General features: G+C 33.3%; 3 protein-coding genes and 1 pseudogene across 3 annotated transcripts; 1 reads left to right on the forward strand and 3 right to left on the reverse strand.

The window, feature by feature from the left end:
• Positions 1 to 4,026: 4,026 nt before the first annotated feature.
• Positions 4,027 to 5,170, reverse strand: LOC102661626 (protein MAIN-LIKE 1-like). Its single transcript, XM_006591544.1, has 3 exons — positions 4,952 to 5,170; positions 4,199 to 4,858; positions 4,027 to 4,110 (listed from the first exon to the last, which is right to left on the reverse strand). The coding sequence occupies exons 1-3, from the start codon at positions 5,168 to 5,170 to the stop codon at positions 4,027 to 4,029; spliced, it is 963 nt and encodes a 320-aa protein (XP_006591607.1).
• Positions 5,171 to 7,587: 2,417 nt separating this feature from the next.
• On the reverse strand, positions 7,588 to 8,331 carry LOC121173059 (secreted RxLR effector protein 161-like). The gene has a single exon (XM_041006818.1). The coding sequence runs from the start codon at positions 8,329 to 8,331 to the stop codon at positions 7,588 to 7,590; it is 744 nt and encodes a 247-aa protein (XP_040862752.1).
• Positions 8,332 to 10,158: 1,827 nt separating this feature from the next.
• Positions 10,159 to 10,689, reverse strand: LOC102662140 (uncharacterized). Its single transcript, XM_006591545.1, has one exon. The coding sequence runs from the start codon at positions 10,687 to 10,689 to the stop codon at positions 10,159 to 10,161; it is 531 nt and encodes a 176-aa protein (XP_006591608.1).
• A 4,188-nt stretch (positions 10,690 to 14,877) lies between these two features.
• Positions 14,878 to 17,770, forward strand: LOC100788465 (alcohol-forming fatty acyl-CoA reductase-like; annotated as a pseudogene).
• The last annotated feature ends 1,361 nt before the right edge of the window (positions 17,771 to 19,131 follow it).

The following is a 19,131-nucleotide window of genomic DNA, read 5'->3' on the forward strand; positions in this document are numbered from 1 at the left end:
AGGAACTTGATGTGTGTGGCAAACTAACTCTCAAGAGTAAACTTCGAGATATTGCATACCCTAATCATAACTCTATGTGCCATCCTCCGTCAAAGGTCAACACTAAAGGTGCACCGAAGAAATCGATAAAAAGAAGTCAAAGATCCACAAAGCGTGATCCGTCTTATTGGAGTATGTTGATGCTTTTCATTCTGTTCAAAGCAGTAACTCTTCAGTGAAACATAGTGCATCATCTTCTGAATCGCCGAAGCCAATAAGGATCATCCCGATGTTGAATCAATTTGTGCCATTTATACAGGGTTTCATTCACAACGTTGTGGATGTGAAAACGGACGGTAACTGTGGATATCAGTCCATTGCCACTTTATTTGGTATGGGGGAAGATTCTTGGTTGTTGGTGCACAACGAATTGATTAAAGAACTTGGCAGATGGTCGCATGACTACACCAACCTCTTCGGTGGCACAGAGAGATTTAAACAATTAAGGTTGTCCCTACTTGTTGATGGGTTTTCTAAGGTATGTTTTTAGGTTATTTTTTTAAGAACAAACTTTAAATAACTTAGATGTGTGTGTCTGTTTGATTTAGGTTAGTGTGGACAAGTGAATGGATATAACATATATGAGATATGTCATTGCATCACGGTATGACGTAATCCTTGTGTCGTTGTCCCGACAACAAAGCATGACATTTTTTCTTCTTAGAAGTCAACCACCACCTGATTCTTCTGTGCACCGCATGATATGTGTCAGTCACGTGTTTGGATTGTTCAGGTATTGAAGGTAGTTAGTCTAAGAATTATGCAATCACTTCCCTGGTTCATTTGACTTAATAATGTTTGTTCACACACAACATGTTTATTTGAAAGACCGTTGTCCTTTACCGCCTCTAGTGTTGTTGTGGTCAATCAATTGTTATTCTTAGGCAAAGCAGTGACCAACTCCATATATTAGTAGAATGCAGCAGTACACAAGCTTGATGTCATTCAAAAGAGACTATGTCAACCTAAATGAAGACTGAACATGCATTGTTTATCTAATTGTATTCATTATTCGATATAATTTGTTGTAAGCCATTAAAGGATAATTATTAAGTACTCGTTGCATTAAGAAAAAAATTAGTTGGTGCAATCAAAATCAATTACGCATGTATGATACATCATTGTCATAATTGACAACACATAATGATATGCATGCGTATTAAAGTTTGAGCGTGACTCGACATTGATTGGCTTGACAATACATTTTGATGCACGACATTGGTTTAGTAGGAAACATAAACACGAAACATGTTCATGCGTGTTCTTTTGTAAAAAAAAAGTGAAGCAATATGTCGGTGAGAACCATGTATATATATGAGACACGACAAACGCTAATAAATCACACATTATCTTGCTTTCACATACTCTCCCAATTGATACACAAAGTATGGCATTTTTAGGAGAAACTAGCAGTCAGACGATTGTCAACTCAAGGTTGGGTTTCATTTTTCCAAATGGATCGATTATTCACAATGATAGTGAGGTTTACTTCCAAACTTCCACTCCGGTGCCCATTCGAGTACCAAACAACTATTATTTTGCAAGCCTAAAAACCAGAATACACAATACCCTTCAGCTGACCGACAAACAATTTTTGGATGAAATTCACTACCGTCAGCCATTCACCCATACAGGTAACCAAATTCGCTTTCAATGTATGCAATTGATAAATGATGACGATGTCAACACAATGTTAATGTGTAATGATCAATTTTTGTGTATTGGTCCGATTGAGTTATTATGCACCGTTGGAAGAACACCAGATGAAGTAATAAACTTACTTGAACGCACTACAACCCCTACTCATGACGCGCTCTTGTATTACAACGGGAGATGGAACATGTCACCCCGGAACAAATTTGTAGAATGCACGTTCACAGGAAAAAATCCAAAGAAATTTGAATTTCCTTCAGGATGTACCCTCGATGAACTGAAGGATTTGATAAAACAAGTTGCACCTAAAGGGATTCCCCCTCATGGAATTCACGAATCACAAGCGGTAAGACGATTGTTTTTTCGACAACCAAGACGTTTTGAGTATTCAGATAAAGTTATAAAATATGAAATTAATGAGCTGAAAATCAACGATGAAGTGCTGAAGGTATTAGTACAATCTAACTACTAGAAAAAATATGGGACAATAGAAATTTTAGCTGTTTTTACTAAACATGGTATGAAATTCGAAGACGATGTGGATGCCACGTCGCCAAACGACTGAATGCAACGTTTCTTTTTTTTTTTTGTTTTTCATGTAACTTTTATCTGTTTGTTTACAACATGTTTGAATTTCATAATAAAATTGAATGTGTTGTTTGAATGGTCCAAATATAATTTATTTTTATTGTTCCACCTTCAGACCTTAGGCATACTTTGAAGGGTGGAAATTCATTTCTTTTTTCATATCATGCTTGTTTTTTGAGGTGTTATTCAGTGGAATCGGCTGACGATATTATTTTATTTGGCTTCTTTGACGTTCAAACATGAGAAACAATGCCCCACGAATGTCTTAGGCGACTCACGCATAATTTTAAAAAACCCCCGAACATGGGTACTTGAACATGTTTGAAGGCTCCAAATCCTTTTTTTTTAATTTCGTTCTTGTTTTTTGAGGTATTATTCGGTGGAACCGGCTTACGATATTATTTTTTTTGGCTTCTTTGACGTCCAAATATGAAAAAAAACACCCCACGAATGTCTTAGGCGAATCGCGCATAATTTTAAAAAACCCCCGAACATGGATACTTGAACATGTTTGAAGGGTCGAAATCCTTTTTTTTTTTTAATTTCGTGCTTGTTTTTTTAGGTGTTATTCGGTGGAACCGGCTTACGATATTATTATTTTTTGGCTTCTTTGACGTCTAAACATGAAAAACAGTGCCCCTCGAATGTCTTAGGCAACTCGAGCATAATTTTAAAAAAACCCCGAACATGGGTACTTGAACATGTTTGAAGGCTCCAAATCCTTTTTTTTTAATTTTTTTAATTTTGATCTTCTTACTTTAAAACATAAAAATTTAGTCATCTTATTTTTAAAAATTTATAATTTTAATCTCATTCTTATGAAGGAAAGTCATGATTTTCGGAATCGGAATCAGAACGTCAGTTAATCGGAATCGGAATCAGAATCGGTGCGTCATATAAAGTGCACAAAAAGTAAACTATATTAAACAAAAAAGTGTAACAAATACAAAAAATGATGCCAATTACAAAACATAAAAAACATAATCAATGCTCTGTGCGCCGTCTTTGTCGAGCCCTGACACTTCCATCTGCGTTGGCACCCCCCTGGCGATCCTCAGGCAATCTTGCATGATATCATGTAACTCTATCCCTACAGTGACCATCCTAAGGTTGAGTACATGCTCCAACCTTTCTGCGATCGCCTCATAGCCTTCGTAATCATCCTGTGACAGTCATAAAAAACATTTATTACAAAATTTAAAATAAATAACAATTCATCAAACATTAAATGCACAAATAATCTTACCACTGCATGTCGAGGGGGGTCAAATGCCATTGGAACCTATGGGATGTCCGGCTGCATGTAGTCCTCATGGTTTAGGGCAGGTGCATGTCTGGGCTGGTCACCTTCCTAGGTCGGTATCATAAATGGGTGAGATATCTGAAAAAACCACTCCATGTAATCCGCAGATACCTGCCCAGGCACTACACAAAGGTCACCCACAGCTACTACGTGGTTCGAGAAATGCATCCACCTGTCATCTATATCATCATATGACAACGAAGCGCTAACAGGCGACGGAGGGATGCTCTGAATGTACCCAAACTGGCGTAGCACCCTCTCTGGTCGAACTGTGACCACCATAGGACCTCATCGCAGCTGACCCTGGAACGATGAAATCAGCTCAAACCCCCTAACCCCTCGATGGTCACTGTAAGGCAATCATCACACGTCTGTGACCGTCAAAGCATCACAACATGCCCAGTACAGTGCTCCTGTAATTCCCATCATATGAGCCTTTGTCGTCAGCCACCGGGAGGCATGGGGGACGTCTCCTCGTACGCATCATCGGTGATGCACTGATGCACACTCGGAAAGTGCTCATAGATCTAGCACTACAAAAAAATTAGGTTACCATAACATAAAAACATGTTTACATCATAATCCAATGTAACATATTACGAACACAAAATTTACCTGTAATAAAGAAAGGTACCCCCCAATCTGTCGTGTCGTGGTCCTAGAAGCTTCATCTAACTGGTCATACATATGAACCAGGGCCGCAGCTCCCCAGGCATAGCCCCCACTCTGACCCAGGTCGCGAAAAGCCTCTAGATGCACCACATGAACATATGTTGCACTCTTGTTAGAAAAAACAGTGCAACCGACCAGGTGCAAGAGATAAGCACGAGCTGCTACAATCCATCGTCGTGCCTGGCATCTCATCTCATAGATCTCCCGAACCCATGAGAGGCGTACATATGCCTCGCGCGCTCGTACTCTCTCGGCTCTAGCCTCCTCACCAGACACCTCAAGCAACTCCATCAACAAAAATACTGCCTCGTCCATAGAAAGAGCCTCGAAGCTGTGGAAGGCGCCACTGATAGGGAGATGGAGGAGTGACAACACATCATCTAGTATGATCGTCAACTCTCCTACTGAAAGGTGAAAGGTGTTGGTCTCCCTGTGCCACCTCTCCACAAATGCGGATATAAGTCCAGGATCGCCGGTTACAACTGAACACCCGATCAATGGACTTAATCTTGTGGAGGCAACCAGCCCATCAATCTCAGGCACTGGCCTCCCTATTAATGCCACCTTCCTCCCGTGCGACACCAACTTCAGCTCAGGACGCTCCTGAATTGAAGTATAAATCATTCCAAATACATAAATATCAAAAAAATTTAATGACAAAGAAATCAAGAAGAAAAAATTAACAAATTATAATACTTGTCCAGTCCAAATGGCATGTGCGACATGCTCCGCAAATGAAGTCAGAACTAATGGGTCACAAGGCCCACCAGGGAATCCCTCATCAGCATGTGATCCCTCAGCACCATCACCACCTAAGTCCTCTGCAACAGTCGCATCTACGTCCACAGTCATCTGAGGCGCATCTTCACTCATATGAGGAACATCGTCAGCCATATGAGTGACATCCTCAGTCATCTGGGAACATCCTCTGCCATATGAAGGACATCCTCAGTCACCTGAGGAACACCCTCATCAACCGCAATATGTACCTGTTGCTTACAGGCTGATGCAGTAGGCCTATGCCTCCAGGGAACATCAACTGCATCATGCTCATCCTGCCTACCTCACCCTATAACCCTAGCTAAAACACGACCTAAACCTCGTGTTCTAACCATAATCTGCAAATCATGAATAACACGTATTTTTTTAGGTCAAATAAAATATTCATATAATTAAAAACCTACATATATTTACATAAATCTTCAGCCTCACGTTATAAACCCTAATCACACTACCCTAAGCATTGTTGACTACCCTAAACTAAACCCTACACATTCAACCACTAAACGAAAATATGTAAAAAAAATATAATAAACAAAAATTTAAGCTAATATATAATATTTAAGTAATTTTTTTACATACCACCATGCAAGCATAAATATTTCTATCATTAAACATACACAACTTAATTTATAAAAAAAATAACAACTTCATTCATTAAAAAAAATAAAAAATAAACTAATTTTAAAAAAAAAATCCTGGTTCCGGAAGAAGCTTCTTTCGGTAGAACATTTTGTTCATCCAGAAGAACCTTATTCCGGAGACATTTCTGGAAGAACTTCTTCCGATATGTTCAGTTTCTTCTTAAGGAAGAAGTTCTTTCGAAGAACCATTCGAAAGAACTTGTTCCGGACTACCAAACCGTTAAAGGTTCCAGTTCTCAAACGAGTCTTCTACCCTAGAGTTCAGTTCATCTTCTACCCTAAATCCAGCTTCTCCAAAACTAAATAATCAACCTAGGAGGGGAGGGGAGATAGGGGATACTAACCTTGAGGCAAAAACGCAGCAACGGCACCACAAGAAGCTTCGAAGATGAACGGAAATGGCAGCCAGAGGGAAGAGACGCGCGGAGGAAGAAGGAAGAGAAGAAAAGCAAGAAGGCGGAAAGGTGGGGACTGTTGGGTGCGCTTCATTTTTAAAATTTTAAACAAGGGCGATTTTGCCCATTCACATAATTGCTGGGTGCACCAACAATGTTGTTGGGTGCACCTAGCATGTCCCCAACCATAAACATCTTATTCTGACCCAAAACTTTGGAAGCCCAATGTAGTCCAAAGCCATATGCAATTCAATACGAACAAAAATAATAAATTAAGATGTTTGCAGCATAATTTGGTTCAATTTTTGAAAGAAAAATTATTTGTACTAAACATAAAATAAAGATAGAATTTAGTTTGAATGTAATATCAAATATGAAGTCAAACTAAACCAAATTTTTAAGATTTGGTTTGGATGGATTTGACATTTTTAATTTTTAATTTTTTAATACAATGTCAAATTTAATAACTAATTTACATAATTAATATTCTATATTTTTAATTGAAAAATATTATTATTTTTACTTCTATTTAGTATTATTCTTAAATATTAACAACTCTTTTAGTAATATAAAAATAAAGTATGCATCATTCAATATTTAACAATATATAGATCATTTTTGTAACATATAAAACTAAAAGTAAAATGTGCACTTTAATTACAAAGCAAATAAAATGTTATGAATTATTTAACACTTACTATTAATTACTACGATAAAACATATTACAAACCTCTCATAAAATGAAGTACATTATAAGTCACATCCTATAACTATTAAAAATTCAAAATAAAACTACAAAAAAGCTAAACATACACTAAGTAAAATCAATATGTATAAGTATTGTTTGATTTTTTCACAACAAGAACACAAATTTGAACCAAACTGCAAAAAAATATTCGATTTATTTATTTATTTTCAGTTTGATAGGTTTTTAGTTTTTTTTATGGGTTTAACAATTTACAACAATTTAATTCAATTTTGAACGCCCCTCAATAAAAGAGGAGTTTCTATTTACACCCCCTTTTATAATTCTTTTTTCCAAAATATCCTAAATTTTGCTTCTTCTTTTTCATAATTCTTTTGGTCTTAATGCATCAAAACCTTCCCTTGCTTCCTTATTCCCTCCATCATCTCCAACTGCATCTTACATATTTGGGCACTTGTTGTGCCTCATAAAGTTTAACTTCTTTGTTACTAAGAGCACATTCACATAAGTCAAAAACAATCTTGATTAGTCAACACTTCCGTTAATGGTTAAAACTGTTGAAGAAAAGAAGAGTACCACAATGAAAAAAATGCAGGAAAGTTGTTTCTGATTTCTTATTTTTGATTTTTCATTCTATTGGTACAACAGCTAACTACCTATTTATAACAATCAACTTTTGTAAAACAGAAAAATACAAGTTGTTATAATCGTACACTGCATTCAACCCCTTTTCTATTTTTGAATCACTTTCTAACACCCCTCTTTTGATTCAAAAGCTTTATAGGTAAACTACATTCAGTAGCTTTCTCATAGCTTTCTTAACTCTTTAAATCTTTCAGCCTTCAATGACTTAGTCATTATATCAGCCAATTGAACTTCTGACGTACAGTGCCTTAGTTTAATTCTGCCTTTACTTACTTGATCTCTGAGGAAATGGAATTTAGTGTCTATATGCTTGCTTCTTCCACGAGCTATTGGATTCTTGGCCAAAACTATAGCTAATTTGCTGTCTACAACTAGTTCAACAACTTCATTCGAAGATACTTTCAATTCATTAATCAAGGATGAAAGCCACAGTGCTTGGCAAGGAGCTGAACAAGCTGCAATATATTCTTCCTCACAAGTTGATAGTGCCACCACTAGTTGCTTCTTTGAGTTCCAGGATATGGGAGAGCCAGACAGTAGGAATACTTGTCCCACAGTGCTTTTCCTATCAACCAAATCTCCACACCAATCAGAGTCTGAATAGGCTACAAGATGTAGATTATCATCCTCTTTGGTTTGATGAGGGAAAATGATTCCATATCCCAATGTCCCCTTTAGATACCTCATGACTCTTTTAGCATCCAGCAAGTGTGATTGCCTAGGGTCACCCATAAATCTGCTCACCAGTCCAACATTGAATGTGATCTCTGGTTTGTTGTGGCAGATGAATCTTAGACTACCAACAATTTGTCTGAACAAGGTTCCATCAACTGAGGCTTCATTCTCACTTTTTGCAAGCTTCAAATTCACCTCTGTTGGAGTTTCTGTTGAATTACAATTCCACATGTTAAACCTCTTCAAAACATCTAAAGTATACTTATTTTGATGCATGAAAATTCCTTGTTCAGTGTGTGCAAACTCCAATCCTAGAAAGTATCACAATGTTCCCAAGTCTGTCATTTCAAATTCCTTCTTCAAATTCTGTTTTAGTGAGTCAATCCCAGTTGAGCTACTCCCAGTAAGTAATATATCATCCACATACAGACAAATGATGAGAATTTCAGTGTGTTTCACAAATTTTATGTAAACTCCATGCTCAGCAGTACATTTCTGAAAGCCAATATTGTGAAGAAAGGTGTCAATTCTCTTGTTCCAAGCCCTGGGTGTCTGTTTTAATCCATATAATGCCTTCCTCAGCTTCAAAACTTTGTGTTCATTCCCCTTGCATATAAAACCAGGAGGTTGCAGAATAAACACATTTTCATTAAGTGGTCCATTGAGGAATGCTGACTTCACATCCAGCTGCCATAAATTCCAATTTTTCCAACTAGCCAAGGCAACAACTAGCCTCATAGTCTCAAGTCTGGCTACAGGGGCAAAAACCTCTGTGTAATATATTCCTTCCTTCTGCATCAAGCCCTTGGCTACCAGTCTGGCCTTATATTCTGCAACTGTTCCATCTGGTTTGAGTTTAACTTTAAAAATCCGCTTGACACCAATAGGAGTTTTGTTCTGAGGTAATTCTGCCATTTCCTAGGTTTGGTTCTTCTCAATACTCCTTAATTCTTCTTCCATGGCTGATCTCCATACCTCACTTGCAATGGCTTCATCAAGATCAATAGGTTCTGCAACGGCCATGAGTGAAAGGTGCAGAACCAACTCACCATCAACAGAGATGGCATTATCAGGATAGAATTGATAATCTGAGAGTCTTGAAGGGAAATTTTTGTTTCTTCTAGGTCTGTTGTTTACAATCTGCTGCTCAGTATTCAATGTACCATGTGTGGCTTCTTTTCTTGAGTCAATTTCTTCCCAATCAAGCTGCAATCTTGGAATTGTTTCAGTTATGGCCTGTGGTTCACTCCATGATTTTGATTCATCAAAATAGACATCTCTGCTGAAGAGAACTTCTTTAGTCTTGGGATTGTACAGCTTGTATGAGCTTGTAGAGTTATAGCCTACAAAGATCATTGGTTCACTTTTATCATCAAGCTTTTTTCTCTTTTGGTCTGGTACATGTCTGTAACACAATGAACCAAAGATTCTGAAGTGTTTGACTGAGGGTTTACTGCCAGACCATGCTTCTTCTGGAACCATTGAGTTCAGCCTCTTAGTGGGACATCTATTGAGGACATGGGCAGCAGTCATGGCTGCTTCTCCCAAAAAGCTGTGAGGGAGATTTTTCTGTTTAAGCATGCACCTTACCATGTTCAATATAGTCCTATTTCTTCTCTCCACTATCCCATTATGTTGGGGAGTGTAAGGGGCAGTAACCTCATGCACAACTTCATGCTCCTTGCAAAAATCTTCTAGCTCACTAGAAGTGAATTCTCCCCCTTCATCAGTCCTCAAAGTCTTGATGCACTTTCTTGACTGCTTTTCTACTAAAGCCTTGAATCCCTTAAAGGTATTGAACACTTCACTCTTGACCTTAATCAAGTAAAGCCACAGTTTTATGCTAAAGTCATCCACAAATGAAACAAAATACTTGTTTCCTCCTAAAGATGGAACATCAAATGGCCCACACACATTAGAGTAAATAATGTGTAGAACATCATTAGCCTTGGATATGGTGTATGAGCTAAAAGAAGTTTCAGGTTGCTTGCTGATCAGGAAATTGTCATATACTTTCTTTGGAATCACAATTGAGGAGAGACCAGTTACCATGTTTTTTTATCTCAATAGGCTTAAATCTTTAAAATTCGAGTGGCCTAGCCTTAGATGCCATAACCATGAGTCATCAGACATTGTAACGGCAGAGAGGCATTGAGGTTCAATAGTATTCAGATTTACCTTAAATGTTCTATTTCTAGCCAATGGGGCTTTCATGATCATTTTCTTTGCTGTATCATAGACTTTCAGAGATCCATTACTCATTTTCATTGAAAATCCCTTCTCTAGGAGCTGACCCATACTTATCAGGTTACTCTTCATCCCAAGAACATAGAGTACATCTGTGATCATAGCTTGTCTTCCATCTAGTCTTCTAACAGCTACATTCCCTGCTCCTTCAGCCTGTATGACTTTGTTGTCTGCAAACCTTACTTTACTCTTCTTCATTACATCAAAATTGACAAGCCAATCCCTATGTCCAGTCATATGATTTGAGCATCCAGAATTTATGTACCAGATTTCATTATTATGAGACATCATCAGCATCAAGGGTTTTTCTTCAGAGTCTGCTTCATTCTCTTCTTTGGCCATATGTGCTTGATAATCACTATGTGATTGATTCCCCCTGTGATCTGTGCTACTTGGTGCGGCTACACACTCTATTGAAAAATGTCAAATCCGATTACAATTGAAACATTTAATTCTTTTCCTGTCAACTGTCTTTTTTTTTCTCTCTCTCCAATTACTGAAGTTCCCTTCTCTGTTAGAGCTTTTTAGCTATTCTTCTTCATTATTTCCTTGTTCTTGATTTTGTGTGTTTCTTTTAAAGCTACTTCTGAAATTTTTCCCACGTCCATGGCCTCTAAAGTTACCTTTGGAGTTATTGCCTACTCTCTTTGATGTATGAGCCTACAATGCCTGATGATTCTCCCCTGACTTCTCTATTTCTCTTTCAATGAGCCTCTACTCATGGGCTTCAAGAGAACCTTGAAGTTCTTCTACTGTTATTTCTTCAAGTTTCTTGGATTCTTCAATGGCTACGACAATGTGGTCGAACTTGGGATTAAGAGTTCTCAAGATCTTTTCTACAATTGTTTGGTTTGAAATCTTCTCACCATAGTTCTTCATAGCATTTGTGTGAGTGATGATTCTATTGAAGAAATCAACTATCTTCTCATTGTTCTCCATTTGCATCAATTCATATTGACGCCTCATCGTTTGTAATTTCACCTTCTTCAATTGCTCTGCAACCTCATTACATTTCTCCAAGATCTTCCATGTTTCTTGTGATGTTGCAGCACCTACAATCTTCTCAAAGTGTGCATCATCTACACACTGATGAATCAAGACTATGGCTTTATAGTCTTTCTTCTTGTTTTCTATGTAAAGGAGTTTTTGTGCTTCTATAGAGCCTTCAGTGATTAAGGGATAACCTTCCTCAACAATTTCAGCCACTTCTTGATAACCCATAATTTCCTTCATCTATACACGCCATCGATCCCAGTTCTTGCCATTGAGGATGGGAAGATTAGCAGAAAAATTCGCACCAGTTGATCCCATTTCTTATGTCCCTTAATCGAGAACTCGTTCTTGATACCACTTTGTTGGAGAAAAGAAGAGTGCCACAGTGAAAAAAATGTAGGAAAATTGTTTCTGATTTCTTATTTTTGATTTTTCATTCTATTGGTACAATAGCTAACTACCTATTTATAACAATCAGCTTTTGTAAAACAAAAAAATACAAGTTGTTATAATCGTACACTGCATTCAACCCCTTTTCTATTTTTGAATCACTTTCTAACAAAAACATCTTCATCAAACTCTCCATATTAGTCTTGAAAAAGTGAAACCTATATGTTTTTCACAACTCTTTGATTTATTCCTATTTGACATGCATGTAAGACACAAGTGAAAGAAGACATGACACAGTGTCACATCATCAAAGTTAACATTGCTAGTTAAGCGCCATCTATCCAAGAATTAATGTGAGAGATAAATATTGCTTTTAAGAAATTTTTTTCTTAATTTATTATATTTAGGGAACAAATTAGCAATCAATGTAAAAAGTCTCTCTTATTTCTTTTTTCTAGTATGACTTTATATACATATAATATGTAATTCTTTTATACTAATTCATACCCTCTTAAAGGATTATTTTTTCACATGATTCGAACTATGACTTGTAAAAATCTTTTACATTCTATGTAATTAAGAGTGTTCATCAATTTGAATTAATCCAAAAATCCAAATCGAATAAACTAAATTGATTTAAGTTTTATTTTTCCTTTGAGTTCAACTCGAACAGAACCAATTAAAATCTAATATTAATTAATTTGGGTATTGAATTTACACTTTCTAAATCTAAACTAGCTATATTTTTATTATTAGTTTTATTATATTTTTAATGTTTGTAACAATGTAACTTACTATTGTTGTCATGATTGCACTTCAATGTAAGGGGTGTGCATGTGTTGAATAATTTGATTTGTATTGGATAATTTGATTTATTTTCTTTTAATTAATCATGTGTTATTTTTATTTTATAATTTTTATTATTATTTAATTGGGGTAAGTGATCAACTACACTCAATTATGTTATTTATATTCTTTTTTTACTGTATTACCGGTAAATTTTAGAACAAAATCATGTTATATATATATATATATATGTTTTAGCTAGAAATTTGATGATCCAAACCAACTTATTTTTCATGGAGTTGATTTGGTTTGGATTTCGATAATTTTTTAGAATTTCAAACTAATAAAAAGTAATTGATTGAGATTTTTTTAAAAATTTTGAATCAAACCGACCGTAAATACCACTATTGCTGATTCCTTAATGAATATCTTAACACCACTTGTCTTCTTTTAATAAATTGTCTTGCAAAATTGCGAATTACACTAACAAAGTGAAAAGTTTTAACTTTTAATTTCTTAATGCCACAAGCGGCCAACCTATTGGAATCTCGTATCCTTGATCACTACGATCTTTTGTTATCCCGGGGCCGAGGTCCCTAGAAATCCCAAAAATATTTAGTATGATTGTCAACAATATTGCAAGAACATCGTGTGATGGCATAAATGTATGCAGAGAAAGAATTCATATACAACTATTTATTTATTTTAAACATTTTATTAACATATTTTTTTTTCTTATAACATCTTAAGGTTGAAAATCTGTTGGTAAATATGCCTTTCCAACAAACAAAAATCTGTCAAAAAATAATAAATAATACAATAACCAATGTTATATTTCTTCTTTATTTTTTCAATCTATTTAATTAAAAATATTATGATGGTTGAAAAAAACTTTTGTCGGTAATGTCCAACAGATAATTTGTCAGAAATCACCAATGGACATCCTTGGTTGGTAAATATCAATGGATAATCAGTTGGTAAATGTTACTTTTCTTTCCGACGAATAATTCGTTGGTATAAGTTACTATATTATATTTTTCGATGGATATTTTGATGGTAATGGTAACTTTATTTTCTGATGAAATATCAGTTGATAATGGTTTCTATATTTTATGCCAGATAATTTGTCGGTAATAGTTACAAAATTACCAATGGATAATCCGTCAATATTAATCAACAAATGCCATCATTATTTTATATATTACCGAAAAATTATCCGTTGATAGTTTTTTCGTTAATATTATCTTGTTATTATATAATATTATAGGATTTATAAATTCTATAATATCTATATTTTTTATTTTATTTTTGTTTCTTTAGATGTGCATGCAACATTTTTCTTACAAATATATACATATATATCATGTATTAGGGTCAACAAACTGATGAGACATGTTCGTTGAAAATACTAGTATATACAAAAAAGTGACTTTTTTACCCAATTATTCTTTTTAATTTTTTCATCTATCCGACTATCCCTCCCCAGATTGTTAACATAACCATCTCTCATTACTATTCACATTTGGGTCTCTCAACCCAGAATTCATACCTTTTATTTTTCTTTTTTTCAAACTCCCATTTAGAATTTGGGACCCCAAACCGAATTCTAAATGGTTTATTTTGTTTTTTTATTTACTTTTTGCTGACTTCTATTTACTATTCAAACCTTATATTTTTACTTTTTGCAGACCTCCATTTAGAATTCAATACCCCAAACCCAGATTCTAAATGTTTTTTTCTGTTTTGATTATTTGTATCTTGTAAGTTTTTTAATCAATTATATTAATATATTTAATTATTTTATTTCAGTAATATAATTAATTAATATAATTTTTAATATATAATGTAACTAATTGTAAGAATAATTATTAATAATTACTAATATTTGTTAAAAAATTATGACAAGGGACAACTAAATAATATTATGAGTAGATACAAACACTAACAATAAATAATTAGCATTTGTAATAATCCGTAGACACAAACAATAACAACATAAGTTATCAAGCATTTCAATAATTTAATGGGTACGCTTACAACTTTGACTTGTACTTTTTCAACTATTTGTACATTTGTTCGTTGTGCAAAACCGTTGATTATTCTAAGAACAAATATCTAAATAATCAACAAAGCACAAGTCAAAGTCGCCAATGTACCATTAAATTGTTGTTGAAATATTTGATAATTTATGTTGTTCTTGTTTGTGTTTATGAATTATCACAAATATTAATTATTTATTCTATCAGTGTTTGTATTTACTCATAATATTATTTAGCCATTCGTTGTCATAATTTTTTTAAATTTTAGTAATTATTGATAATTATTCTTACAATTAGTTAATCAGTTACATTATATATTAAACATTATACTAATTAATTATATTATTAAATACAATAATTAAATATATTAATAATTAATTAATAAATTTACAAAATAAAAATAATCAAAACAAAAAAAAACTGAATAAAAAACTCTCTTAGAATTCGAGTTTAGGGTACCAAATTCTAAATAGGGTGTACAAAAAGTAAAAAAAATAAGGTGTGTATAATTTGATGGATGGGATAAAAAAAGAAAAAAATAAATAAAAAACAATTTAGAATTTGGGTTTGGGATCTGCTGGAACCCGAATTCACACTAAATAATAAGGAGGGACAGTTATGGTAATAATTTGAAGAAGAGATAATTGGATATATAAAAAATAAAATAAAAAGGATAGTTGGATAAAAAGATCTCAAAAAGTTCGTTGAGTACACTGTGCATTCACCGATTTTAGTGCCCTGCACATGTACTGGCATGTGGCAGACGGTAAGCAGAAGGTAGTTTTCACATTTAAATTTCACACTCAAAATTGGGACCACACAGGCACACACACATGTCATACGTAAGTGCCTTATCATTACATGAATCTTCTTAATTTCTATATATGGCATTGCCATAATGCCATTTGAGGCACAAATTTAATTTTCAACTACATCAAATTGTGTTTCTGTTTCATCTTGAAGAAGATCCACTCTTTGGGTATCTTTAATATTAATTATATATTAATCATCCTGATCTTACTATAACTTTTCTCCAATGGAACTGGGAAGCATAACCCACTTTCTTCAGTGCAAGAATATTTTTGTCACTGGTGCCACAGGATTCCTTGCCAAAAGTACTTCTCTAATTCTCACTCTCTTTGTAAGTTTGCTTATTGTGCGTGCACTGATATTTATATATGTATTAATTAGCCTTGTTGTCTCTATATTTTGATTTTGCAGTTTTTGTGGAGAATGTGCTGAAAGTGCAACAAAATGTGAACAAACTCTATCTTCTTTTGAGAGCCACAGATGTTGAATCCGCCACTCAGATTGCACAATGAGGTGAAGGTAGAAATGTTGTATATATATAAAGTCTTAATTTCACTCCAAAAATAAAATCTTATAGTACTGTCCTTTCGGCTATGACGAAGGGGCTGGTTATTCACTATCTCCAATTTCTGCTGCTGACAATGTTTTTTTACCCTTTCGTTTCCTTCACGAGATATGTAATAATTAATCAAGTTTGAATCAAAAGTCTGAATCAAGTAACGATACATTTTTTGGTATACAAAGTAATGATATTTACTCATAAAAAGAGGATATTTGGTACGGAAGAACCTTCTTTACATGAATTATACACAGCATTACTTGTTCACTTTTAAACCCCACACATACAGGGTAATTTTTCGTTAAACAATCTTACTAATTATCTTTAATGACATCTTTTTGTTTAATTACTTTTTTTTATTCAAAAAATTGAATATGAAACCTTATTTAAGAGGATAGAGTTGAGGACTCTCAAATCAAATATTTATTGATACACATGACTATTTTTTATTGGTTGATATGTAAATATGTTGTGCCCAAAGTTGACTTGCTCGAAGAAAAACCGTTACATGTTATTATAATTGATAACTGTGGAGAATATGTCTCGTAATATCATTTTCATGCCCATTAACACGATGTAATATTGCAATTCCTTCTTCACTACGTTAACTCAGTTTGTGACTGATCCCTGCTGCATGCATGTTCTTAATTTTCCATATGTAGATTATACGGAAGGACTTGTTTAGATTGTTGAAGGAAAATCTTGGTTCAAAGTTCAGTACATTTGTTTCAGAAAAGTTGACTCTTGTGCCTAGGGACATTTCTCAAGAGGACTTGAATTTGAAAGACCCCCCACTCTACGCTAAGAAATTTGCAATCAAATTCATTGTATTATCAATTTAGCTGCAACAACTAACTTTGATGAAAGGTATGTATGTGGGCTCATATAAAACCTAAGGAAAATTGATTTAATTATTTAATATTTATTTTAATTGTATTTTTAAAAATTCTAAAAATATTAGTTGATTTAAGATTATTCATTTTATGTTAAGACTTATGATTTTTCTTCTTCAAACATTAGCTTTAATTACTTTTAATTTTTACACAAAAATATTTATTCAATTCGGTTTAAATATCACTAATCAATTGAATATATCTCAAATTTTTATTTTTAAACAATTTTTTCTTTTCCCTAAATCTAAACTACTAATATACATTTTTTTTCTTACATTAATTTTTAAATATCTTTATAGTTTCTAAATTGTAATTAGGTTATATTCAACAACATATTTTAGTTAGTTTTTAACTTTTTTTTACTAACTGAAAAAATTATTAAACTTTCAGTGAATAAGTCTTTTTAGTAGCTCATAATATTTTTTGAAATAATACTTTAAGTAACACTTTTTAAAATGTTAGCTTTTAACTTTTATATTTTCTTTTCTTTTTATCTTTAATATATTTATCAAATTTTCTAATTATTTCTTTTAAATAAATCATGATTTTAATATTTTTTTTGTCATTTTGCACTTTTCAACTACTTCTACAACTAATTTTATTAATCATTTATAATTTAATAAAAAAAAATTAACTTTTAATTAACTTTTCAACTTTCATTTAATTTTTTCAACATAACCTTAAATTATGAAAATATATACATTGCAAAAGATAATCACTCTTATTAATTATCATATGCATATTATATGCAGATATGATGTTGTATTGGGAATAAATGCATTAGGAGTTAAGCATGTTTTTAACTTCCCCAAAAGTTGTGTTAAGGTAAAGGTGTTTGTCCATGTATATAAAAGTTAGTATTAATATATTGAATAAATAATTATTTTTGTTGTTGAAAGTGTATGATGCTGACAAATCCTTCCCTAAAAGATTAAAAATAAAATTTAATTCTCAAAAGTATAAAGAGTGAGAAAAATATATTTTATCGTTAACTTTCATCTATTAACATTAAGAAACTCGCTTGTGTGACATACATAGGCCAAAATATCATGAAATTGATACTCACATGAACATAAATACCAAAGTTACCTGCAAATATATTTCTAAATTTAATAACTTATTAATATTTTTATCGTTTAATGCAATATAGAAATAAAAATTATTATTTATCCAGATATAATTTACCTCAAAAGCACTACTATTATTCCACTACAACATATTTTTATAAATAAAATAGAAGTATATGGGATTTTCTTACCTCATAAATATATAAGTGAACTCCTCGTCCTCTACCCCATTTTAATGAAATATATAGTTGTTCCTAACCAAGACGAAACAATGTTAGATTCAAGGGATTCGCATACCCAATTATGAGATCGGTCACACTCCTGCACTAAGTAAGCCGTCCCACAAAATTAGAGCACCATGCAATAGAGATTAGCCGCCGGCAAAAGTTAATCAATTTGGAAAAGTCTAATGTCCTAGTACTATTTTCTTTTTTAGAATTTTAAGGGACAATATTGTTAAATCCTTTGTGAATAAAAAAATGGTGGAAATATATTTTAATTTGCTTTCAAGATATCATAAACAAAAAAACAACCAATTGAGAACCACTTGTGATGGAAAGTCTACCAAAAAGCAAAGTCAACCCAAGGGTTTCTGCTGGCTACATCCCTTATAGCAAGATCAACCTTTTCTTTAACATGAATTCTGAGTAGTCATAAAAAGTTCTCCATGGAGAAAATAGAAAAGAAAAAAAAAAAACAGAAAAACGAGTTTTCAAGAGAGAATAAGTGATATATAGCAGGGTATCCTGACTCAAGCTAAACATTATGCAACTTAAGAAATCAAAGTTCCATATATATGTCAATTGAAAAAATGGCAAGGATTCACATTCCACCAATCCAATCAATCGATTGGGCGTCTACGAGTGATTTCTCAAGTCTAAAATTATGATTTAATTTCTACCCCAAACTGACAAGGTATGTTCTTTGTTCCTTGTTTAACATATGTAATTTATTTATTTTTATGTGTTGTAATTACCTAATAAGTTGTGTACAGAGCTTTATGTTCAGTCTCAATCCATCAAAGTATTTCTCCAGAAATAAAACATTTAATTGTTACCTTTTTGAAAGTGCTGTCAAAAGTGTGGTAATCTCTCAAACAAAAACGCTTAATTTATGCTAAGGGAAAAATTAGTAAAAATAATTTAATTTTATTAATATTATTTAAAAACTAAACTTTTTTTCTAAATTGTTTGGAACTTAGGCCAAAATTTAAAAAATATAATTAAAAATACAATCTCAATAAATAT

This window comes from Glycine max, chromosome 11 (genome assembly GCF_000004515.6).
Source record: "Glycine max cultivar Williams 82 chromosome 11, Glycine_max_v4.0, whole genome shotgun sequence".
In the NCBI taxonomy this organism is placed as follows: Eukaryota; Viridiplantae; Streptophyta; class Magnoliopsida; order Fabales; family Fabaceae; genus Glycine; species Glycine max.

Bases quoted from the DNA above. Each gene is read 5' to 3' on its own strand.
- LOC121173059 (XM_041006818.1), bottom strand. From the start codon at position 8,331: ATGTGGAATTGTAATTCAACAGAAACTCCAACAGAGGTGAATTTGAAG.
- LOC102662140 (XM_006591545.1), bottom strand. From the start codon at position 10,689: ATGGCCAAAGAAGAGAATGAAGCAGACTCTGAAGAAAAACCCTTGATG.
- LOC102661626 (XM_006591544.1), bottom strand. From the start codon at position 5,170: ATGACTGAGGATGTCACTCATATGGCTGACGATGTTCCTCATATGAGT. The intron at 4,859-4,951 runs GTATTATAATTT...ACTTCAATTCAG, and splicing joins ATGCCATTTGGACTGGACAA to GAGCGTCCTGAGCTGAAGTT. The intron at 4,111-4,198 runs GTAAATTTTGTG...TTGTAGTGCTAG, and splicing joins GGTACCTTTCTTTATTACAG to ATCTATGAGCACTTTCCGAG.